The 25,335-nt window shown below is 43.5% G+C and overlaps 1 protein-coding gene across 1 annotated transcript; it reads left to right on the top strand.

Annotated features, from left to right (window-relative positions):
* Positions 1–2,095: 2,095 nt before the first annotated feature.
* On the top strand, positions 2,096–25,202 carry RTRAF (RNA transcription, translation and transport factor). The gene is made up of 8 exons (XM_084632639.1): positions 2,096–2,254; positions 6,635–6,759; positions 8,873–8,972; positions 9,945–10,031; positions 13,404–13,492; positions 17,522–17,590; positions 23,955–24,003; positions 24,862–25,202. Exons 1-8 carry the CDS (start codon positions 2,194–2,196, stop codon positions 25,014–25,016), a joined length of 735 nt encoding a protein of 244 aa, XP_084488765.1. The 5' UTR covers positions 2,096–2,193; the 3' UTR covers positions 25,017–25,202.
* Positions 25,203–25,335: the final 133 nt, after the last annotated feature.

Raw genomic sequence — 25,335 nt, 5'->3', positions numbered from 1 at the left:
TATAGTCCATTCATCTAGCCCATACTTCTTTAACGTGCTGACAAGAATACTGTGGGAGACCGTGTCAAAAGCTTTGCTAAAGTCAAGGAATAACACGTCCACTGCTTTCCCCTCATCCACAGAGCCAATTATCTCATCACAGAAGGCAATTAGATTAGTCAGGCATAACTTGCCCTTGGTGAATCCATGCTGACTGTTCCTGATCACTTTCCTCTCCTCTAAGTACTTCAGAATTGATTCCTTGAGGATCTGCTCCATGATTTTTCCAGGGACTGAAGTGAGGCTGACTGGCCTGTAGTTCCCCAGATCCTCCTCCTTCCCTTTTTTAAAGATGGGCACTACACTATCCTTTTTCCAGTCGTCTGGGACCTCCCCCGATCACCATGAGTTTTCAAAGATAACGGCCCATGGCTCTGCAATCACATCCGCCAACTCCTTTATCACTCTCGGATGCAGCGCATCCAGCCCCATGGAGGGGCCACAAGGGGGCACAACCGTACAAACTTGGTGGAGAATGTGGACATTGATCTAGCCGCTGGAGAAGGGAGCAGGTCAGGACTTTAAACAAAAACAAAACCTAAGAAATGCATCCCCAGCAGCAGGGACATGGATCAACTGCTGTAACAGATGGCAGAGCAGAATGCCCAACACCAACAACACCTCCAGCAGATGGTTACACCGCAGCAGCAGCTGATCCAGGATTTAGCTGCCCGGCAGCAACCGCAACAACAGCTAGTGCAACAAGTCACAAACAGATTGTGATCTCCCACAGTGGCAGGGCCTTGCCTTTCTGATCCTATCAGACCAACAATGATGTGACCTGAGGATGATTCAGAGGGTCTTTCTCAAAATGTTTGAAAGGGCGGCAGTGGCAGCATGATGGCAACCTGAGCCATGGGTAATCTTTTTGGTCCTGTACTGGACCAGGATGGCGCAAACAGCCTCGTATAAGTTACCGCTAGTAACATCCTGAGTTTATGCGGGACTCATATTTTGGACCCCTTGGGTATCTTGGAGGAAACATTCCACCAGCAATTTCAGGAGTGGTATCCTCCAGGGGCCTGACCCTACATTGTGGCACAGAACTTGTGAGATCTGTGAAGGCGGTGGACAGGGGTCCAAGTACCAGCAATGATTTTGCTGGAACAATTTATGTAGATACCCCTCATCATGTGAGAAGACTGAGTCTTATACCACTGATCCAAGTCAACAGCTGAAGCCTTCCAGCTAATGAAGAATGATATAATGGCTAGGACAGCTATAGTGACATCCCGATAGGGACCCCTTAGGGCCAACGGATGGGCTCTGGTGAATGGGAACCTGCCTGGGAGGCTCCTAGGCCCAGTTGATCCTGCCTTACTAAACCTACAGCCAATGTCAGGTGTGGAGAGGGGAGTTAAAAGAAGGTGACCTAGACCAGTTGAGGGCTGACCAGCAAGGACAGCAGAGCTCTGCTACTTCCTCAGTGAGCCAGCCCCCACCCCATACCTCTTCCCCAGCCACCTCCCCTCCCCCTCCATCTGTAGCCCTCCCGCAGCCACCTCCCCTCCCCCTCCATCTGTAGCCCTCCCGCAGCCACCTCCCCTCCCCCTCCATCTGTAGCCCTCCCGCAGCCACCTCCCCTCCCCCTCCATCTGTAGCCCTCCCGCAGCCACCTCCATCTGTAGCCCTCCCCAGCCACCTCCCCTCCCCCTCCATCTGTAGCCCTCCCCAGCCACCTCCCCTCCCCCTCCATCTGTAGCCCTCCCGCAGCCATCTCCCCTCCCCCTCCATCTGTAGCCCTCCCCAGCCACCTCCCCTCCCTTCCCTTCCCCCCATCTGTGCCTCTCCCTGTGCCCTAATTGCCCTTCTCCCTCCCTAAGCCCCGCCCACAGCCCCCACCCCCTCTCTCGGCCCCGCCCCCCGCCATCTATCCCTCTGCCCCGCCCCTCCGCTGCCTGCCCGTGTCCGCCTGCGGCGCTGTCAATAAAGTTGGTTGAACGCGAGACCCCTCTGCCGGCCTGCCTCCCCGCTGGCGTCGTCCCTCGCGCTCGCTCCGCGGGCAGCCGATTGGTCGCGGCCGCTGCCGCTCTCGGCCTTGGGCCAGTGGGCGGCCTAGGCCGCCCCTTTCTCCCCGCCCCTCTCCTGCTGCCCGGCGCTGCGAGCGAGCGGCTGCTGCGCGGAGGCTGAGGCGCTGCGGCCCGCGGAGGGACCATGTTCCGCCGAAAGCTGACGGCGCTGGATTACCACAACCCCGCCGGCTTCAACTGCAGAGGTGCGGGGCCGGGCGCCGCGAGCGAGGGGACGAGGCCGCGGGCCCCTCTCCCCGGGCGGGCTCCGCCTCCCGCAAGCTGCTCCGGGCCCTTCTCACCGTCCGCGGGCTACCCTGAGCCATGCCCCCGCCGCCTCCGCCTCCAAAGAGCTGACCCGCCCCTTCCCCCTCCGGCCTGCTCTGCCGCCTCCCCCGCGGCCCTTCCCCCCTCCGGCCTGCTCTGCCGCCTCCCCCGCGGCCCTTCCCCCCTCCGGCCTGCTCTGCCCCCTCCCCCACCCGCCGCTGCCCCCGCCCCGCCCTTCCCCCCTCCGGCCTGCTCTGCCCCGCCCCCCCGCGGCCCTTCCCCCCTCCGGCCTGCTCTGCCCCGCCCCCCCGCGGCCCTTCCCCCCTCCGGCCTGCTCTGCCGCCTCCCCCGCGGCCCTTCCCCCCTCCGGCCTGCTCTGCCCCCTTCCCCCTTCAGGCCTGGTCTGCCCCCTCCCCAAAGAGCTGACCTGCTCCTTCCCCCTCAGGCCTGCTCTGCCGCCTCCCCCGCGGCCCTTTCCCCTCAGGCCTGCTCTGCCGCCTCCCCCCCCTGCCGCCTCCCCCGCGGCCCTTCCCCCCTCCGGCCTGCTCTGCCGCCTCCCCCGCGGCCCTTCCCCCCTCCGGCCTGCTCTGCCGCCTCCCCCGCGGCCCTTCCCCCCTCCGGCCTGCTCTGCCCCCTTCCCCCCTCAGGCCTGGTCTGCCCCCTCCCCAAAGAGCTGACCTGCTCCTTCCCCCTCAGGCCTGCTCTGCTGCCTCTCCCCCCCCCCGCCGCCGCCCCGCCCCTTCCCCCTCCGGCCTGGTCTGCCCCCTCCCCAAAGACCTGACCTGCCCCTTCCCCCTCCGGCCTGGTCTGCCCCCTCCCCAAAGACCTGACCTGCCCCTTCCCCCTCCGGCCTGCTCTGCCGCCTCCCCCCCCCCCCCCGCCGCCACGCCCCTTCCCCCCTCAGGCCTGGTCTGCCCCCCCACCCCCCAAAGAGCTGACCTGCCCCTTCCTTCTCAGGCCTACTCTGCCCCCTCCCCCGCGGCCCTTCCCCCTCCGGCCTGCTATGCCCCCCCCCCCCCGCTCTGGTGGCCCCCAGGGCACCCTGTCCTCCTCTGCTTTGGTAGCCCCCCTATCGTCATCCCTAGCTTTGGCCTTAGAGCGCCCCTCCCCTCCGGCTCCTGCAGAGCTCCAGGGCTGCTCCCAAATGAGCTACTGGACCCTTTGGCTTCCGCCCTCCAATAAAAACGCTTGCCGCCTCTGGCCCCATATGCCCAGCTGCTGGTTGGCAGCTGCTCCAGCCTTTATTGCTGGCTTCATGCACACAGGGTTGTGTGGCCCGGCGTCCTCCCCTCCCCTAGGAAAGAAAAGTGTGTGTTTGGGGTGGGTGGATTCCCCACTGCCGGCTTGCCTGGACTGGGGAAAGGCAGCGTTAGGAATGGTGTTAACTAACAATCCATGCAGACTAACACAGCTGCTACTCTGAAATCCATGCTTTGTCCTTCCTGGCAATCAGGCTATGAAAGAGATGTTCCTGGACAATGTACGATAAGGCTGTTTCTGGTCAAAATCTGTGTTTTTATTTTTTAATTCATTTTAAATTTAATTCATGAAGGTGGTGAAGTGACACTGTAAAAAGTTAGCAAATGCCAGAATTCAAGTTGCCTGTGCAACCTTACTTCAGCTGGGTGTGTGCATTGTTTTATAGTGTGTAATTACCTGATCATATTCAATTTTTTTTCCACAGGCTGCTGTCTCCGTGCATAGGATTTGCTTAGTTAATGAGCAGCTATTCCATATTTTGTTTCATCTTCGTTGTTAAGGATGTGGCCCTAGACCTACCTGACCGCACACTATTTAAACCCTTCCCTGATCACAGAATTATTTCCTCATGAGTTTTTCCATGGTGTTTATCACAACAGTACCTGAGTGCTTCCCAAACAGTAATGAATTTATTTTCACAAGACTTCTGGGGGCTAAGGTGGTGATATTATATACCCATGTTTGCAGTTATCGACCGGAGGAGGCACAGATGTCCAGTTTGAGATGCTTAGTAACTGATTTTTCAGAGTGCTTTCCATTATATATTGCTTTATGTGTTCAGACGCAGCTTGGATTGATTGACTTTGGTTGCAACTGTGAGTGCTCAGCACTTCTGTAGTTCAGATCCCAGGATCTCAAGTTGGACACCTAAAAAAATGAACACACAGTTTAGTTGCTACCTGTGAAAAGTCTGGTTTTAAGTAACCTACCAAGCCTGCTGTAGGAGCTCTGTGCCAGAGGCAGGGATAAAACCCAGTTCTGCAGTGCACCGTTTGGCTGACTTTTTACCATGAGACCATCCTTTCTCTTCCTGCAATCCCTACCTTGTTCACTACACACCTTCCAACATCAACAACCAAGGAGGTACAGTTGTCCTGCAGACAGGTCTCATTCACACATAGCCCTGATTCATTCCCCAGAGCAGGTCCAACCTTCACTGAATCAGGTGGTGTTTCTATGGAAAAAATAGTACCTGATCATGTAATTATAGACTGTATCATAATGCATGTGCACAGGCATCCCTACTTCTGGCACTTCCTAACTTTTCAGCGCTTGATTTTTGCAGCCTTAATGTTCTTTTACTGTAGTCTTTTGGGAGATAGACATATATAGATCGATAGATGTGTAGTTTGGCTTGTGTGTTCAGTTTTAAGCTTCAGGTGGTTTGTTCAGAAAGTGGAAAAGAGATGTTCTTGCATACTGACATTTGCCATTGTTGCTTGTCTAAAGTGCTTTGTGGTGCACCTTGATCACTGTTGAGTCTACCTTATCAAATCTATCTTGTCAGGCAGTTCCACTTCATTTAGGTTGGGAGCACATCTCTTTTTTGTTTTTTCCCTTCTGCTTTCAACAGGATTAGGGTACATTATTCTGCCAAAACATTTTTTCAGGCATTGGGAATATCGATTTCCACCCCTCCTGAAAGAATAGCTCACTGCAAGGATTGAAAATTAACCCTCGTCCGAGGTCCAGGAGTAGAATTTGCTACAGGATATTAAGCACTGAACCAATGCAAAATAGCCCTGCTGCTTTGAGGGGCCAATGTGAGATACTATAGCTTAAAAATATCCATCAACTGTGTGTAGAAATTAACGTGTTATATCACTGAAGAGCAGGTTTTTGTTTTCTGGATCTCATGGCCAAAGAGAGAACCATCTTGCACCCCTCCCTCCATCCCCAGACCTCAATTGGTCTAATTTAGTGATTGTTCTGTAGGACCTGTTAGATTTGAAATAAGCATTTTACATTGAATGAGAGCCAGGAAACCCAGGTCTACATTCGCCAAGGGGCTTAGGTGCTTAATTGCCATGTTAAGTGCCTAAATCCCAGAATCAAACCCCACTGGGATTCACAAAACCCCTGTTTATCTGCTCTGAACCCTGTAGGTGCCTGAACTCACTCAATGCTTAAGTTTTTGCAAAAAAAAGTTTCCTAGGCATACGTTTTTCTGCGTCTGAGCATGCACAGTGCTTCGTCACTCGAGACATCCAGATGCCTAAGCTCTAGTGTGATGGTACGCTAGCTTGGGACACTAGCCTCCGAGAAACTAGACTGACAGGAAATTTTGAAGAGTGAAATAACACCCATACTCTAAGCACTGAAATTTTGCATTCTGACTAAGAATGCTTTCACAGATGGATACAGATACTGCTGGGGCCATTATGTGTTTCTGATTTAATGTAATTTAGCACAGTATCTTAATTATCTCACCCTAAGAATCTGCATGGACAGTTTTTAATATTTTAAGTTTGTTCATGTCAGTCCTGGATCACTGATCAGGAACAAAATTCTTTCTGCCTCATGAGGGGGTAGAGGGGCGTGTACATGTATCATATATATGAATGTTGTCTTTACAAGACAGTGTTGATGCACATTACAAAATGTAGCATCCTTGTTTCAGTGACCTGCTAGCCAATCCGTCTTGTAACCTGTGACTTGATAGAGTATTGAATTGCAATTTTTTCCTATCATTGCTTTGTTCTCCTTTCTCTTCATACTTTGCTTAGTTGTAATTATAACTACATTTTCTGACAAAAATCTGTTCTTGTTGTTGACTGATTAGAAGTTTAAGCCCATTTTTTAACATGATTAAACACTCAAGTAAATTCTCACCAAGAGACCACATGGTGAAAGATTATAAATTAAGGTGTATTATTGGAATCACTGGACAATAGAATTTAAAAAGAAAATTAATTGGCTGGGGACACAGGTATTTAAATTACCTCCATGCAGTGGATCAGAATTTAAGGGCCTGCTTCTTCCCTCATTGACTTCTGTTTCTAAGAAAACATTACTTTATTCTGATTTATTTCTTAGCTTATTTTTATTTCTGGCTTTAGATGAAACAGAATTTAGAAACTTTATTGTCTGGCTCGAAGACCAGAAAATCAGACACTACAAGATTGAAGACCGAGGAAATCTAAGAAACATACACAATGACGAATGGCCTAAAGCCTTTGAAAAGGTAACTTTGTACCTGAAATAGTAGAACACGTTATAGCCTATGTGTGGTGGTAGTTTTTGGTGATAAACCATTTCTCTTTTTACTCAATTTATATGTTACAACAAATATTTGAGAGAAAAGGTGGGTGAGGGAATATTTTTTTTATTGGACCAATTTTTGTTGGTGTGTGACACAAGTTTTTGTGCTTACACAAAGCTGAAGAAGAGACCAACAGAAGTTGGTCCAATCTAAGATATTCCCTCAAACATACTGTCTAATATCCTGGGGCCAAGGTGGCTATAACAGCACTGCATACAACAAATATGTATGAAAGGGGGAAAATGATGAATTCGAAATTTGCTAGAAATCTAAATATTTTACAGAAACCAAAATGCAGGGGTGATTGAACGCTTTAATTTGTTGTACATAATTTCCACTTTAATCTAAACACTATCAGTTTTTGCAATATTTGGTATCTTTACCTCTTTACTGGATAAGGTATTTCTGCCTTTGATGCGGAAGGAAAGGGACTAAAAATAGTCAGTTTTTCTCTAAATGAAACTATACACCAAGGTGGAAACTGACTAGGATCAGATAATCCTAGTTTTAGCAGCATATAAAGGTCTACTGTAGCCAACTCCATCTGTTGCTACTTCTGATGGATGATTGTCCACTGCGTGCAGAAAGCATGGTAGACAGCCATCTATTTGTGGCAGACCTGCTGTGCATGAACACTTTGACACTCTCCTCACTGTCTGTGTGTGACATCCACATTCCTTTCTGTCTGAAGGCACAATCCTGCAAGGTGCTGAACACTCTCTGGATCTGATACTGCAAAGCCGTTAGTCTTTCAGCACATTTATTTCAGTGGGACTACTTGCATGCTTCAGTGTCTTGAGGGATGAGGCTAAAGTGCTCAGGACTTTGTAGAATTGAGCCCTAAAGCACTGGAGGTGTAGTTCTTCAGTTTTTCTGACCTGTCCTTTGCTTTCCCTGCTTGTGTTGTTGGAAGAAATGTGGGGGCTCAGGGTGGTGGCATAAAATATAAATTTAATTAGAATGTTTTAGAGTGTCTTAAATCTCTTGTGTATAATATTATAAGGAAAACATCAATTATTCACTAGCTCAGAAGCAGATATGATTCCAGTATAAGCTGTGTTATCCGGCCCTATACCAACTGGAAAGCTCTATAAACCGACATTTCTAATCTTCATAGAAAGTCCAGTGTATAGTCCAGTTGGCTTGGGGCCAGCAAGGCTGGCTCTGTGTGGCTCTCTGGAAGCTGCTCCTAGTGTGGGAGAGGGTGCGGGGCTGGGGGTTGGGGTCCAGGAGGGGGTGTGGGGTGTAGGCTCTGGAGGGAGTTTGGGTGCCGGAGGGGGCTTGCGGTGTGGGAGGGGTTTTGGGATCTGGGGGTAGGGCACTCACCTCAGGCAGCTCCCCGCAAGCCGCGACCTGTCCCAGCTGCTCCTAGGCGGCAGCTGTATGCTGCCTCTACCTGCACGCACAACCCCCTCAGCTGCCATTGGCTGCGGTTCCCAGCCAATGGGAGCTGTGGAGCTAGTGATCAAGGCGGGGTGAGGGCAGCACGCAGAGCCACTTCCTGCACCTCTGCCTAGGAACAGCCGGGACAGGTTGCCGCTTGCAGGGAGCTTCTTGAGATGAGTGCCCCCCCCCCCCAATCCAGCACCCCAAAACCCCTCCCACACCCCAAGCTGCTGCCTCGAGCTCCCTCCCAGAGCCCATACCCCCTCCCGTGACCCAGCCCCCTGCCCCCTCCCACACCCAAAGTCACTCCCTCTTAGTTAACCGGCATTTTTCACTCACTCATTGACATTCCCCCAACAAGCCGGATAAAAAAGCTTTTACTGTACTAAGCTGAGAGACATGGATGAATTGTGGCATGGGAAGCACTGAAATGCCTCAGAGGAACCACAGTGGGAGTATAACGAATTTCAGGATGACATCATTCATTAATACTAGCCTTCTGACAATACAGAGCTTGATAGAAGAGGTGATTGTCCATAATGCTTATTTATCAAAGCAGTTCTGCCCTGCTGACTCGTTCGTGGATATGTTCTCTCCCAACCAGCCATGATGATGGATGCGTTTTCCCTTTTTTTTCCCTCCTCTACAGTATCTGAAAGATGTTAACTGTCCCTTCAAGATACAAGAACGACAGGAAACAATTGATTGGCTTCTTGGGTTAGCTGTTAGGCTTGAGTATGGAGATAATGGTATGGTTGATTTTTTAAATACCTTTACTTAAAGGTGGTAGGGAAATGGTTTTGAATGATTTTTGTTAATATTTTACAGGATTTTTCAAACTGAGGCAAGGAGAACGCACAGAAAGTTTGTTTATTAAAAAGGTGTAATTTACTTTCAGCGTTTTTATGAATTCCTATTTTTATTTTGTAACATTCAAAATAAGAGTTTTTTCTCCTTTCCAGAGCAACTTCTCTGGGTTGATTTTTAACAGCAAACTCAAAATTGGTTTCCTAGTTTGTTGGCAGAGGAAGGATTGAAGTAATACACAGAGTTGACTTCACTATGGGATCAATGTGAGGCACGGAGGTGCAGAAAAAGACATCTTTGTCTGTCTTCAGCATATCTTTGATCTTCAGAAATAACAAGTCACATGTTCTTAGCAAGATATACTTAATTTTTTTCCCCAATATGAAAGCAAATGGCAATATTCCTATCATGTTATCCAATAGGAATGGTGTCAGTTGTATAGTAAAGTGTCATACTCATCCATCCAATGTCCAAGGATCAGGGTCAACTGAAATGTGTGACTAATGGTCCCATCTAGAGTGATTACTGAATGTCACCTTCATTAATATTGAAGCGGCTCTAACTTGGAAAGCTAGTTGACAACCTTTTTTTATAGTAGTTCTTAACTCTACAAGAATCAAATTGTTCCTTTGAGCTAGTACGTAGGCAGTAGTAACAACTCCTACTTGAGTAAGGTTTATTAGAATCTTACTCTTCTGGCGTTTCAGTAGTGGGGAAACAACTGAAACCTCTACAAACTGATTTGGCTGCCAGTCTTCCACCATGTGGTGAAAATGCAGCTGGCCCAATTGCAGCTAACAATGTGCATTAATAATGCTTTTTTCTATGCTTTTGAGCTCTATTAATTTTTAACTAATTATTAGCTCTCACTTGAATTTTACATTCATGAAGCAAAACTGTTTTTATTTTGGCAGCTGATAAGTATAAGGACTCCACGCCTGACAGTGCTAAAAATACTGATAATGCTGCAAAAAATGCAGAGCCACTGATAAACTTGGATGGTAAGTATGTAGTAACTTTCTTTTTGATCTCTAGAAAAACGTTTTTGTTGTTGCATCTTCCTTCAATCTGTTCCACTTAAATCTACAACCTCTATGTATATTTTAAGCGAGAACCTGAAAGTCAATATTTTAGCATTTTGGATACGAGATAAATTGAGAAAATCATCTTCTGAGTTTTTGAAATTTGTGGGTTCTGATATTCTAATCCTGTACTGAAAATACCTATCTCAGGGCATGCTATGTCTTTTGATGTTCATTTTGAAAGCTTTATTTCCCAAGATTCTGCATTTATACTGAAGGAGAGACGAGTGCTAGTGTTTTGCTCCAAAATAGCTACTCCATTTTAATTTCAGTCTTTTTTAATTGGATTGATGAAGAGCTTGTTTTGGTGGGAGAATCTTTTTCCTGTAGAGCAAAATACCTAGAGTTTTATTCGGGCATGAGGAGGAAGGAACGCAAGCCAGAAGAAGGGGGGTGGGGGGAAAGAGAATATTCTAAATAGTCTAGTCTAGTCTAGTCTAGATGTAGTGTAGTCGGCAGGGCCTGATGAAATGCACCGTAAGTACTTAAGGAACTAGCTGAAGCAATGTCGGAATGATTAGTGTTCTCTTTGAGAACTCAAGGAGGATGGGTTATGTCCCAGAGGACTGGAGAAGGGCAAACAATAGTACGTATCTGTAAAAAGATGACCTGGGTAATTACACTGTAATTTTGATCCCTAGAAAGATATTGGAGCAAATTATTAAGTGACCAATTTGTAAGCACCTAGTGGATAATAAGTTGATAAGTAATAGCCAACATGAATGTCAAGAACAAATCATGCCAAACCAATCTAATTTCCTTCTTTGACAGGGTTACTGGACTAGTGGATGGGGGAGAGCAATCAACATGCTATGTCTTGATTTTTATTAATGCTTTTAACGCAGTCCCATGTGACATTCCCAGAAGCAAACTGGTAAATACACTTTACCAAGTGATCCAGATCCCTGTCCTCTTCATTATTTACCATTTCCCCAATCTCTGCGTTGTCTGCAAACTTGATCAGTGATGATTTCATGTTTGCTTTCAGATTATTCATAAAAAGCTTAAATAGCATAGGGCCAAGAACTGATTCTTGTGGGATCCCACTGGAAACATACCCGATGGATGATGATTTTACAGTTACATTTTGAGACCTATCAGTTAGCCAGTTTTTAATCCATTTTATACGAGCTACGTTAATTTTATTTAGTTCTATTTTTTTAATCAAAATGTCATGTGGTACCAAGTCAGATGACTTACAGAAGTCTAAGGATGTTATGTCAACACCACATTTATCAACCAAACTTGTAATTTAATGAAAAATATCAGGTTAGTTCGATAGGATCTATTTTCTAAAAACATGTTGATTTGCATTAATTACTTTACCCTCCTTTAAGTATTTGAGTCCCAGGATCGATGTCAAGCTGACAGGCCTAAAATTAAGGCTCTGATTTTGTCATGGATATTTTTAGTAAAAGCCATGGACAGGTCATGGGCAATAAACAAAAAGTCACAGAAGCTGTGACCTGTCCCTGACTTTTACTAAAAACATCCCTGACAAAATGGGGAGAGAGGAGGGTCCAGCACCTGGCCCCGCTGCATGCAGCGGCTGAGAGCTGCGGCCTCCCACCACTGGCCAGTGGCTGGGAGTTGTGTGTGGGGGGGTGTCCCCCACTGCTCTTGGTAACTAGGAGCTGTGGGGCGGGGCGCTGCCTGTGGGGGCTGGGAGCTGCAGGGGTCCACACCGCCGGTAGCACCTGGGGAGCTCTGGGGTCCCTCTGCTGCCCATGGGGCTGGGAGCTGGGAGGGATCCCTCACTGCCCTACAGGGCTGGGCAGCTTCCGGCTCCCCCTTCACCCCTGCCTGTGGCAGCTGCTGGGAAGCTGCCTGGTCCTCCCCACAGCAGCTGGGCAGCTGTGGTGCCCCAGTGTCTCGGAGGTCTCTGGAAGTCATGGATTCCGTGACTTCTGCGACCTCCTTGACGTAATCTTAGCCTTACCTATAATTACCTGGATCGTGCCATTGAGCCTTTTTAAAAATTGGCAAAAGATTAGCTTTCCTTCAGTTTTCTGTAACTGGTCCAGTATACTCCTCAGCCAGCTCTTTGAAAATTATTGGATGCAACTTACCTGGACTTTCTGATTTTAAAATGTTTTACTTTAGTTGCTTCTGTTTATCTTGCTCTGGAGATACTAGCAGAATGGAAAAAGTGGTTATCACCATAGGATGAGATTTTATCATCTGTCTCCCCCTCCCCCATAGAAAAGACAATTTGATTGAACACTTCTGCCTTTTCTGCATTATTATGATGATTCTACCATTTCCATCTAGTAATGTACCAGTACCATTGTTAGGGTTCTTTTTGTTCCTTGTATATTTAAAAAACTCCCTCTTATTCTCTCTAACTCTGCTGCCCATAGATTTCTCCTTGTGTCCCTTTGCTTCGTTTGTCCTAAAATTCTTAACTTCTGATTTATATTCATTATTGGGATGTAAATATTTTTAAAATTACCCATTGAATCTGTTAAAATTATATCTGTTTACTAATATTTTACATCCCTAGTTGCTACCCCGTCAACACCCCCTCCTGCACACTGTCATGGCAATGCGGGGAGGGGAACACCATCACATGATCTGGGAGTGTTATGGTGGTGGGGAGAACCTGTCATGTGACCGGGAGGTGTCATGGCGACATCAGCCTCCCCATCACATGACCCAGTCTCCCTCGGTACCTTGTGGGACTTTGGCAGTTGCCTGTACAATAGGAGTATGGATGATGTCCAGGGGCCCGGTGGAGTCCCCGGGGCAAGGGGTATTCCGGGGGGCTGGGGCAGTGGCTGCTCCCCAGGCAAGGGGCCCATGTCTGTGGGGGAGGGGATGTGCCTGGCCACGGTCCCTGTGCTGGCTCCTGGAGGGGAGCAAGACACCCAGCCCTGGGAGCTGGTGCTGATCGCCCAAGAGCACAATGCATTCTGACTGCCTCTGGTCCCTGCTGTTCCGGACTGGCCTTCTGCTTCTTAAGACATTTCCATGTATTTAACATGCATACTGGGTTGAAAATAATGCTAATTACACTTTATTGCCATTTTTATATAATCAGTTTTCAGAATACAGCTTCACTTTAATTGCTCAGCAGTTCTCAGGGTTTGCTTGCTTTATAAAATGAAATGTAGATTAAACAAACATATTGCCAGATTGTGAATCCCTTACTCACCTATGTAGTCTTGTGGGATTACTCATGCAAGTTACTGTGAACCCCTTATTCAAATTTGTGATCAGTCTGATACATGCAGAGCTAGAAATCTGACCTGCATTTTAGAACCAAATATAATGACAGTATTTATCTTGCAGTGAATAATCCTGACTTTAAGGCTGGAGTGATGGCTTTGGCTAACCTTCTTCAAATCCAGCGACATGACGACTATTTGGTAATGCTTAAGGTGAGGTTCACATCTTTAGTTTTTCATCTTTTGGGAATCTGGTCTGAGCAACTATTATCTACCAGGAAACAAACTCACCCATAACATAGTGTGTGAAGACAGTAACTTTTGATTTTTTAGGTGCAAATAAAAGTTTGTCTGCTAATACATTTTGTACTTAATTTCTGGTTGGAGTAAAAGAAAAATGATCTTCCAAATTGAAGATATGGGCATTCAAAGATTTTCAACAAATGTTGGTAGAATTCCTGAAGTCGTTATCTGAGAATTCGTGTTCAGTACTTGGAATGCTTCTGAGCCATCTAAAGCTACTGCTTTGCACTTATTTCATGCCTTTTATTCCAGCATCTCTGAATGCTTTAAAAATGTTAATGAATGTAAACCTGACAACATACCTGTGAGATAAATAATGGTATTCTATTCTAGAGATGGGAGAAACTTAAAGACAGAGGCTAGGTGATATGTCCAGAGTCTCTTAAAAAATCTGTGGCAGAGCCAGAATTAGAACCTGTTTCTCCTGACTTCCAGTCCTGTACTTTTTCCACATGACTGTCATTCCACTTTGCCTTAACTAAAGCAGATTTTATTTTATCCTGTAAATTAATCAGACTTTCTAGTGGCCAGATAAAGCAAATTGGCTGATTAATTTTCTAATTTATGCTCCGATCCCAAGTACTAATTGAAAGGCACAGAAGATCTGTGGTTCAGTGATGGAACTCTGGAAGTCTTCTATGAATCTCAGTTCAAAACTGTATTCTTACATAATTGTACTGGATTGGAGCAAACTAACAAAATCATTTCCACATTTTATTATAAGCTTTGTTTTGTTCAGCAACCAAAAACCTGCTAGGTATTTCAGACAAATAAAAGGATAAGGTCCCTGCCCTGCAGAGTCTACAATCTAGTGTAAATTTGTTTTGGAGATAGTGTGGATTTAGAAGTTTGTAATGCCTTCTTATGAAGTATATGGAAACCTGTAATAGCTATGTTAAAAATGTAGTTTTTACATTTTCACTATATCCAGTGCTAGACAGCAATAATTGCTATATTTTAAGGCTGTCAGGCGATTTAAAAAATTAATCGCAATGTTAAACAAGAATGGAATAACATGTTTTTAGATGTAGTCTACACTTTCAAATGTAATTGAAATCAGTATAACACAAAATACAAAGTGTACAGTGTTCCCTTTATATTTATTTTTGATTACAAATATTTCCACTGTAAAAAACAAAATAGTACTTTTCAATTGCACTACAGTACTTGTATTAGGTTAATCTCATTATCATGAAAGTTGAATTTAAAAATGTAGAATTATGTACAAAAAGTAACTCCATTGCAAAAATAAAACCATGTAAAACTTTAGAGCCTATAAGTCCACTTAGTCCTACTTCTTGTTCAGCCAATGACCAAGACAAACAAGTTTGTTTACATTTGCAGGAGATAAGCCTGCCCACTTCTTGTTTACAGTGTCACCTGAAAGTGAGAACAGGTGTTCAACATGGCACGGTTGTAGCTGGTGTCGCAAGATATTTATGTGCTAGATGCTCTAAAGATTCATATGTCCCTTCATGCTTAACCACCATTCCAGAAGACTTGCGTCCATGCTGATGGGTTCTGCTCGATAATGAGCCAAAACAGTGCAGACCAGTGCATGTTCATTTTCATCATCCGAGTCAGATGCCACCAGCAGAAGGTTGATTTTCTTTTTTGGTGGTTTGGGTTCTGTAGTTTCCGCATCGGAGTGTTCTTTTAAGACTTCTGAAAGCATGCTCCACACCCCATCCCGATCAGATTTTGGAAGGCGTTGCAGATGCTTAAACCTCGCGTTGAATGCTGTAGCTATCTTTAGAAATTTCACATTGGTACCTTCTTTGCTTTTTTTCAAATCTGCAGTGAAAGTGTTCTTAAAACCAACAACATGTGTTAGGTCATCATCTGAGACTGCCATAACATAAAATATATGCAGGAGACCTACAATTCTTCCCCAAGGAGTTCAGTCACATTTAATTAATACATTATTTTTTTAACGAGTGTCATCAGCATGGAAGCATGTCCTCTGGAATGGAGGCCAATGCATGAAGGGGCGTCCTAATGTTTAGCATATCTGGCACATAAATACCTTGCAATGCTGGCTACAAAAGTGCTGTGCGAACACCTGTTCTCACTGTCAGGTGACATTGTAAATAAGAAGCCCGCAGCATTATCTCCCGTAAGTGTAAACAAACTTGTTTGTCTTAGTGATTGGCTGGACAAGAAATAGGACTGAGTGGACTTTTAGGCTCTAAAGTTTTACATTGTTTTGTTTTTGAGTGCAGTTATGTAACACACAAAAAAGTGTATTTGTAAGTTGTACTTTCATGATAAAGACATTGCACTACAGTACTTTTATGAGGTGAATTGTAAAATACTATTTCTTTATCATTTTTACTGTGCCAAATATTCGTAATGAATAATATAAAGTGAGCATTGTACACTTTGTATTCAGTGTTGTAATTGAAATCAATATATTTGAAAATGTAGAAAACATCCAAAATATTTAACAAATTTCAATTGGTATTCTATTGTTTAACAGTGAGATTAAAACTGCGATTAACTCAAATTAATCTTGATTTAAAATATTAATCACAATTCATCGCAAGTTAACTGCGATTAATTGACAGCCCTACTATATTTGTACTATGTTCTTCTATGTAAATGTGTTTGGGGAAAAAAAAAATTGAGAGAAAAGCAGTGAATAGGACCAGAAATGTGGAGAGGATGACAAAACAAATCAGGCAAGAGGAGAGTATGGCAAAGAACATCCTGAGAGAGCTCTTTTGCTCTTAACTGGGTTAAGACTAAAATTCCATGTTGGCAGTTCTGGCTACATAAACCACCCTAATTTTGTTCTCGTGGCTTGATATTGCTAGAATGTGTCAGTGGAATTGCGGTTTGTGCACAATTTTGTGATACATAATATCTGTATGTGAACAATGTGATAATCTAAATTAATACTTGGATGTTATACAATGGCTGCTTTAGAAAAACCTAAGAGAGAACGAGTTCCAGCTAAAATTTACTAAACCTTAGTAGCTAGTAAAGCAAAAATTCCTTTATATTCTCTTTGCCCAACTAACATTTTGAGAAGTTGGCCGGGAAGAACATCTTCCTCACAGGTACCAACTGTGCTAAAATAATTTTCTTTTTGCTACGTCTCATTATTTTGATGATCATCCGAGATGTAATGATTTCATGAGATATACTAAACAAATTCATATTCTTAGTCAAATTAATCTCTCTCAATGCTAGCTCCCCTGGTTTGAAAGAAAATTCTGTATTGCCATAGATCAATTTGTAATGTCACATGTCAACTTTAATCATATGCCAAGCAACAGGAGAAATAGAAAGTGAAGTGATGCATGAAGTAATTTTGAGTGCTTTTGTCAAACTTGGATAACTCAGCAAGGAAATGGTGAGAGAAACCGCTGTAATGAGCAGGCTTTTTGCTTTGTTATGGTCGAATTCTGGCTCGCTCATATCCCTTGTTATTTTTAGAGGCCTTTATACAGACGTGTATCAATATGAATAGTCCTGGAGTGGTGCAAGTTGCCAAGTGCAGGAGCCAGTAAATTAATCAGATGGGCAGAAGGATTCTAAGATATCCAAGATCAAGGCTGGACTTTTTTCCCCCATTTTTAAATATTACAGGTCCTTTTGATTTCACATTTTATAAACAATTCAATAGCCAGATTTACTTCAGATTCTGTGCGCGTGGATGAGGGCTTAGATCATCGCAAAGGACTCCCAGCTGCAGAAAGCACATTCAATGGAAAGGTTCCAGTAGCGCAAAATTTTGGGGGCCTTGCAGTTGACAGCATAGCCTCAAAAGTAGGTACTGCTGACTTGGGAGGGGACCATGGCTAGTTCATCCTGGGGGTGAGCTAGCCTCTGGTAGAGTTAAAGCTGCTTCAAGCTGTTTGACTTCCTTGGAGTACTGGAGAGACATGCATCAACATGGAATTCTTATGTTGGTCTTCAAATTTTGTTTCCTAGGCAATTCGCATTTTGGTTCAAGAGCGCTTGACTCAGGACGCCATAGGAAAGGCAAATCAATCAAAGGAGGTATGTGCATGTAACACAAGTCCACCTGATGTAATGAGTCTTTACAGTGTTCAGTCAAGTACATTTAAATATAGAAATGTTATTTGTATGTGGTAGCATTCAGGTAGGAGAAGTAGAAGATGATTTATCCACTTCATACAGCAAACCTGAATCTGAAAGAGCAAAGGAAAAGTCACAAAGCATAATCAAATGCATGTGATTTTTCATATTACAAATATAGCTATATTTGTAAATGATAGTTATTTAAACAAAAGTTTACTGCTTAATGGAGTGTAATCACAATCCTCTAACATTACAGTAATGTACACTACGACAGGTTTCAGTATCATTTCAGTGAAATTGGCAGAGAGGTCCTGGGCTGACTCTTGTTTCCAAGTAGTAGTGGTGGCTAAATAAACAAGTGGAAGTATTTTATTTTCTTCTCTGTAGTGTAGAATATGCTGTTTCTAGCTTCTCATGTGACTTTTGTGGGAGTTTGGGAGGGAATCTAGGCTTCTTTCCCCCCCATCCAAGAGAAATGACGGAGATGTATAATTCCGTAATTAAAGAATTGCATGAATAATATATCTGTGCAAATACGGCTACAGAGCCATTTTGAATACTAATAGGTTTGTAAGGCATTCAGAATGCTTTTGGACAAACATCACAGAAGGAATGTTCACAGGGAATAATTCTGGTTTATCAGAGTCGTTTCTTAAACATTCTGGCCATTCATTCCATTACTTGCAGTACGAGCTGCTGGTGTGGTGTACTGAGTTCAGGTAGTAAAGGCAACTTGTACACCTTTAGGGCAAAGCATCGTCCAGAACTGTTCCTAAAAAGCATCTATATGTGCTCAAGAGTAGCAGGTCCCTTCATTCCTCATAATACCTACATCACAGCACACATACTGTATGATAAATAGATGGCACTTCTTGTACTTGTTAACTGGTGACTACAAATGAGTCTTGAGTTATAACCCACACTGACTTAGTAAGCAGTGGTGCAATAAACAAAGGCCGAAATGTACATGTGATGGGTTCCCCAGTTCCAGTTGGCACCTTGGGTGGTTCCACTGAGCCCTCTGACCCACCAGCCTGGGCTCCCTCTCACACTGTGCTGCTGGGACAAGCTGCAGACTGCTCCCAGTTCTACACTCCCACCAGCATTCACGCGGGCAGGGACACACTGAGCTACCGTTACATGCCAGCTGTCCAGCCACTGCATGAACCAACAATAGAGAGGCTACAGCCAAGATATCCCCAGCTTCCCAGCCTAGGACCCCAGAGCTGTACCGCTCTGCCCTGGTCGAAACTCCAACCGGTATGAATTTATTTTCCGGTTCACCTCTCCCTCAACATGGAGAGAAACATGCAACAAACTTGTGTTAACCAAGTTGAGATTTTTTTTCCCAGACACTTCACTTAAAGGCAAACAGGTTTAGGTCAAAACATAAAACAAGTTTATAAACTAAAAAAAGATAGATTTTAAGTGATAGCAAACAGATCAAAGCAGATTACCTAGTAAATACACAAAACCACAACCTAAACCTAAGATATTAGAAAGATTGGGTGTGAATTAGCTATTTCTCACCCTGACTGATGATACAAGAAGGCTTGCAGATTCTCAAGGCACAAGCTGCACTTGCTTTGCAGTTGGGCTCCCTGCTGCCATTCCAAGTCCTTTTCTTTTAGAGCTTCTTTCAGGTGTTCAGTTGTGGAGGAGTGAAGAACAGATGATGTCACTCCCTGCCTTATATAGCTTTTCCATATAGTGGGAACCCTTTGTTTCAAACTTGGTTCCCAGACCAGTTTGTGGAAAAAATACAGGTACCCGAAATGGAGTATAGAGGCATGTGGTCTGGTCAGATGCCCTTGAGTCATAGCAGCCATTACTGACAGGCTGTCTGGAGTTCTCAGGAAGGCTCACCAGGTGGGGGATAAGCTTCTCCTAAGGCTTATTGTTTTTCCTAATGGCCCATTATCCTAAATAGGCCCTTCACCACCAGCTGTCTAGCTGGAAGCATTTTGCCTAGTGGGTGTTACCCAGGTGTAACCACATTTGAAATACAGATATATATATATATATATATATATAGTCAATATTCATAACTTCAGATACAAAAATGATACATGCATACAAATAGGATAATCATATTTAGCAAATCATAACTTTTCCAATGACCGCTTACATGACCCATCCTGTATGAAATGCATCATTATTATGCCATAATCCTATCATCATAATATTACTATGACCAATATGAGGCGCACTGTCACAGTACCTTAGTGGTTGAATTAGATTTTAAAACTATTACCAGAAGAGAAATGTGAACAGCTGAGATTACGATATCAATTTCAGTTATAGGATGTTAAGCTTGTAAAATTGAAAGCTAACCCTCTGCTGCTGTGACTTGCGTCACTACGGTGTTGGAGTAGGAAAACAGAAGTTTGATTTCTCCCCGCCCTGCCCCCCCACTAGTAACTGCTATGAGAAAACATAAGCCTATTCTTTGTTTGGGAGAGGGTAGAATTCCATTTTGTTCTCTACTTTCGGCAATCAGGGTTATCTGTTAATATTTTGTAGTTCCCAGAGGTGTGTTTGGCTCTTCACAGAAGGCATAGAATGAGCCAGTAACTAGCCCAGAGTTCTTATGGACTAAATTTTTAGAGTGATGCAGTAAGTGACCAAGACAAATAGTAAGGAGGAAATCGGTTTGTGAGAGGATGAGTGTTTTGGTAACATAACCACTCAGATACTTAGTTAATGAATGTACACAACTTGGTGGTGCTGCATAGAGTTGGGAAATCAGATTAGCAGAATAAATAGATTATATAATGAACTACTGGATCTTCCACAACACACCTTCTAGGAGGAAGAAAGACCAAAGGTGCCAAATTGATCAAAATGTCTTTTAGGAAGTTAAATCATTAGGAATTTAATGGGATAGAGAGGGTAACAAACTTTTCAGACTTTGCCCAACTTTGGACACTACCAACCTGAGCTGTCTGATGGCTATTAAATAACTGCTTTCAGTGAAGCTATGGTCTCTTTCCTGTGCCCCTTGGACAAGACTCTGCATAAAAATTGTCGTACTGACATTCTTGGCAGCCTCAACACAATGGCTAAGGATTAAATGGATGTAGAAATGGAACTCCTAGAGATGATTTCTCCAACTGAAGGATGAGGCATGCTGCCAGGACTCTGTGAGGAGACTTGCACAACCCCACCTGTTTTTTACCAGCTCTGTGAATAAACTGAAAACTTAAGTTGGCTAGGACTCTCAAAAACTACATCTTTTAAGGTCAGTAGATTTACTTACTTAAATAGGAACTAGGATTTTTTTTAACTGACACTTTATAGCTCTAGGTCAATATTTAATCAGAGTCTAGACTAAGATTCTGATTATACTTTTAGCTGAAGAGAAACTTTTATCACTGACTTGAATATGAACACTTTCCAATTCCTGTAATGTACCTTAGGTATATTTGAAATATGAAAACAAATTCCGTCTATAAACATAAGAAGCTTTCAGTACAAGATCATTTTATCTGTATTACAGTATTTAAAGGTTTGCAATCAGTGTCCATACTGTAAAGTCTTTACAGTAGACACAAGGGAGAGGAAGTAGTTACATTAATTATTTTGGTGTCTTGCCACAAGACCACATTCTCATCCCTTCATAAAGCCTCTTTATGACACAAAGGGGATATAAAGCTGCCTTAAGACAGCATCTGATTCCTGGGGTTTTTCTGACATAGGGAGTGTCAGAGGTAGGAAGGGGTAGGTCAAGTCCAATGTGCTCCAGTGAACCTGGCCAACAGAGAGGCCCTTTGAGAGGGCCATTAACGGTCAGCACGAGTTAACGAATACCCCAGGGGCTGGTTCAGGAGCTCAAGTGTAAAACGGACAAGGGCATTTTTACCACCATATTGTCTAGACCTTGCTGTACAGTGCACATGATTCAATGCAGCACTGCTTACTTCATCTGGTATAAATGTATACTAGAGTCACTGGAAAACAATAACTGTCTTGTGTAACAAATTGTATAATGGCATCCCTCAGTGCTTCTAAAGAAAAGATAGCCCTCTATTTTAAGGGACTAGTATTTAAAATTTTAGTGACACTTCCGTGCTGGATAAAACGTGCATGGAACGGCTAGTCTTGAAGCAAAGGTTTTGCACAGCCTGAAATCAGGCAGGCTTTCATTTTATTTGCACTGGATTGCAAAAACGATAGGTGACTTCAATTATTTTTGGTCACACAAAATTGAAATTGGTTTGCTTATTAAATTTGATTCTTCCTGGACATGAGTCTGTAAAGTGAATTAGTGTAGTGGATGGAGGGGATTTTAAATGACCACTTGTTTCCTTTTCTTTATGTATTGTAGTCAGGGCCTAATTTCAGGTTGCCAGCTCACCATTAGAGAACTAAAAATCACTTTGGGCAAAAAGCCTGGAGCCACTGGGGGAATAAGAGCACACCCACTGTTGCTGCAGAAACATCTGTTGCTCCCACAGCTCCTTGCCTGCCCCAATAACAGATACCACATGATCCAGGAAGAGAATGACTTCCCTGCCGCTTTGCCAGGATGAACAGCTGCTATGAGAGCCATAGATCACTGTGTATCACCAAAAGGACTCTCTGTTCCAGGGACAGAGCTGACGCCATGTCCATGTGGGAAGGAGGCATTACCAAATAGTATTTCTCATCAGAAAAGTAACATTAGTGGCCTCAGTCCTCCAACACACTTTAAAACTAACAAGTCACCAATTTACGACTGGTTGTTGTCATGTTTATGTTGTAGAAATATTTTTTTCGCTTTCTTCCGAAATGAAGAATTTCACATGGATTATCTGGCCCCCGGAAGCTAGGGGCTTTCATATGTGGGTAACAACTTTCTGAGTAGTAGCTTCAAAGCCTGCTGTAGATCTTGCATGAGTAGTTCCTAAACACCGAATTTGCATTGAAACATTGGGCCATGACTGTTTTGAAAGTGTGTCCATGCTCATTCAAGACTGAAGATGCTAGTTGTAGCTTTGTGGGGTTTCTTTGTATGTGGGAACCAGTCCACAAGGAACTGACTGAGTTCACTTACGTCCACAGGCCTCTAAGGCCCCATAAGGCAATGAGGGTCAACTTAGGTCCCAAGTTTGGGTTTTTTTTAAATGCGTGTTTATAGAAAACATCTATAGCGGTTCACAAATTTTAAAAATTGTTTCCATTGAAATTTAATGTTCTTCTGGAGCGTTTGCAATACAAACATATAGCATCTTGTGAATGTACAGTATGATACTGATTAGAGAAAATTGTTTTCATCGTGTCAGATGAATGTAGTAGAAGAGGTAAACAGAATAAATTGTGGGAAATAACACTTTAGATGATTACAAGTAAAGACTTAAAAAATCTAAGAGGTAGGAAATTTAATATAAAAGTTTGAATCTGACAGTTACCCTTTACAGGTTGGAGATGGAGAGAACATTGCATATAAAGGACCACTTACTTTCCTCATGCTCTAGGAGCCTTTGTGTAGCTGGACTGAGGGTGTTGTGCTACATTTAACTTAATTCGCTTGGTTTGGCTGTGACCTCTCAGTCTTACATAAAATTTGAACTGCCTTAGTAATTGGATTGTTCCCTCTTGTGTTTAAGTAGTCTTGTATTATCCTTGTCCATGGACTTCTGTCTCCCAGCCAGTAAAATCTCAGCTGAAACTATTAGGCCTGGTCTGCACCTAAAACTAAATTTTAATCTAGCCACGTCACTCAGGGCATGCAAATTTTTCATAGCCCTGAATACCATAGTTAGGTAGACCTAATCCCTGGTGTAGATGCGTGTAGGCCTTCAGAAACCTTCTTCCATTGATGTACCTACCACTTCTCAGGGATGTAGATTATCTACGTTGAGGGGAAAAAACCTTTTTTGTCAATGTAGGAAGTGTCTAAACTGGGGCTCTACAGTGGCGTAGCTGCGTCACTGCAGTGTAGACGTAACCTTACAGTGGTGCCACTGTGAGATTGTCTTGGCATTTCTATTAGCAATGCTGTAGAAATAGGACTTAGAAACTTGGCTACCGCAATCTGCTCGAAAGCTGGAAGGTGATCCAAAGTGTGCACTCTGTGCTCTACGAGCAGGCAAGAGAATGAATGAATGTAGGGAATGGTGTTAAGGATGAAACTTTCCCTTTGATGTACAGCTAGATTACACATTGCACTAAACTGGGTCAAATGCTGTCCTTGTGAGGAACATGGTACTCAGGTGGGTTCAACCGGAATGATCACATTTGTGTTTTAGTTGGGCAAAATTATGGTCCATTTTATTCCAAAGTTTAGTCTAATTTTTTCCCAAGCATTTCTAATGGCATTTTAATTTTTTTTCCTTTTAAGGGTTTGCCTGTTGCTTTAGAAAAGCACATTCTTGGTTTTGACACAGGAGGTAAGAGATTTTATTCTTTATATGCTGTTTTAAACATGATGCTGCATTGGACGAAGTACATAGTTAATCTCTAGAAGTACATGACATGTTCAGTAAAAAGGCATAATTTTTCCAGAAGCGGATAGAAGCCAAAAAGGGATGGTTTTTCTTACTTGCAGGAATTTGTTTACAAAAGTTCTTCCATCTTCTGCTGGAGCATAAAAGTAGAAGACTACTGGTATATTGATAGAGTAGAATATGTCTAAGGATAATGTTTACATGTTGCTGCCATATAAAGACTGACATAGTTTATTGCAGGAGGGATTTATCCTTTTGAAAGTGTCTTGTTTATAAAACCTTGTTTCTCCTGGCAGAGGACTTCTGTTGATTTAATGGTTGCCAAAGGAACCAGTGTTGATCTGCTGTGTTTTGATTATTGGTTTGCAGGTAGCATACTTGAGCCAGACATAATAGTACAAACTGATGTGCTCTCTGTTTGAGTGAATAATGGTTAACTGTCTACAGTCTAGTCTACTCTGACTGCCACAGATATAGTTTTTACCCTTAAACTACTACTCAAAACTAATTCATTTTCAGGTCTGCTGCAGCTCCCTTGTTCACTTAATCCTGGGCAGCTTCAGATTTGGAGTACCACAGAGGTTGTGTAAAGCCAATTTAGGTCTTGCACAGAACACGCTGGCCAGGCCTGAGAATCAGGCCCATTATTACAAAAGGGTTCATGGCAAATTTGGAATACTTTAGTTTGTGCTCTGAGCTTTTCATACAACTGTGAATTATTCTGGTCTGAGTGTCTCCATGTTTTAAAAGGGAAAGTGCTTATTAGCTATTAATCCATTTCTCCTTTTGCCAATGAACTAGATGCTGTTCTTAATGAAGCTGCCCAAATTCTTCGATTGCTGCATATAGAGGAACTCCGAGAGCTGCAAACAAAAATTAATGAAGCTATCGTAGCAGTTCAGGCAATTATTGCTGATCCAAAGACAGACCACAGACTGGGGAAAGTTGGAAGATGAGCAAGTGAAGACTATAGTCTCCTGTGTACTTAGTACAATTAGGAGCTATGTACAACTCTGGCATGCATTTTGAAGTGGATATTCCACTCTCTTGAAAGAAAGCAGAGGAAATGGAATCCTGACTGGTCTAGTGAACTACCATCATTTTTCTTTTAAATAAAGTTGGGGAAATGCTAAACAGAACAATGTGTATCTATAAGTTGCCAAGTATAGTAGTCATTCTTATTCCTTGCTTTGTTTTTGTGTTTGCAAATCTTTATATAACACGCCCTTTTAGAGTTCTGTGTTGCTATATTCTGCATTATGAAATCCTAGTTTT

Source organism: Lepidochelys olivacea, assembly GCF_965140295.1.
Source record: "Lepidochelys olivacea isolate rLepOli2 genome assembly, chromosome: 6".
Taxonomy (NCBI): Eukaryota; Metazoa; Chordata; order Testudines; family Cheloniidae; genus Lepidochelys; species Lepidochelys olivacea.
This window is presented reverse-complemented; position numbering and strand designations above follow the sequence as displayed.

What these genes read in the sequence shown, in the direction of transcription:
- RTRAF (XM_084632639.1), top strand. Translation starts at nt 2,194, where the DNA reads ATGTTCCGCCGAAAGCTGACGGCGCTGGATTACCACAACCCCGCCGGC. An exon ending in CGCCGGCTTCAACTGCAGAG is followed by an intron (nt 2,255 to 6,634) that starts GTGCGGGGCCGG and finishes TTCTGGCTTTAG; the next exon opens with ATGAAACAGAATTTAGAAAC. An exon ending in GCTTGAGTATGGAGATAATG is followed by an intron (nt 8,973 to 9,944) that starts GTATGGTTGATT and finishes TTATTTTGGCAG; the next exon opens with CTGATAAGTATAAGGACTCC.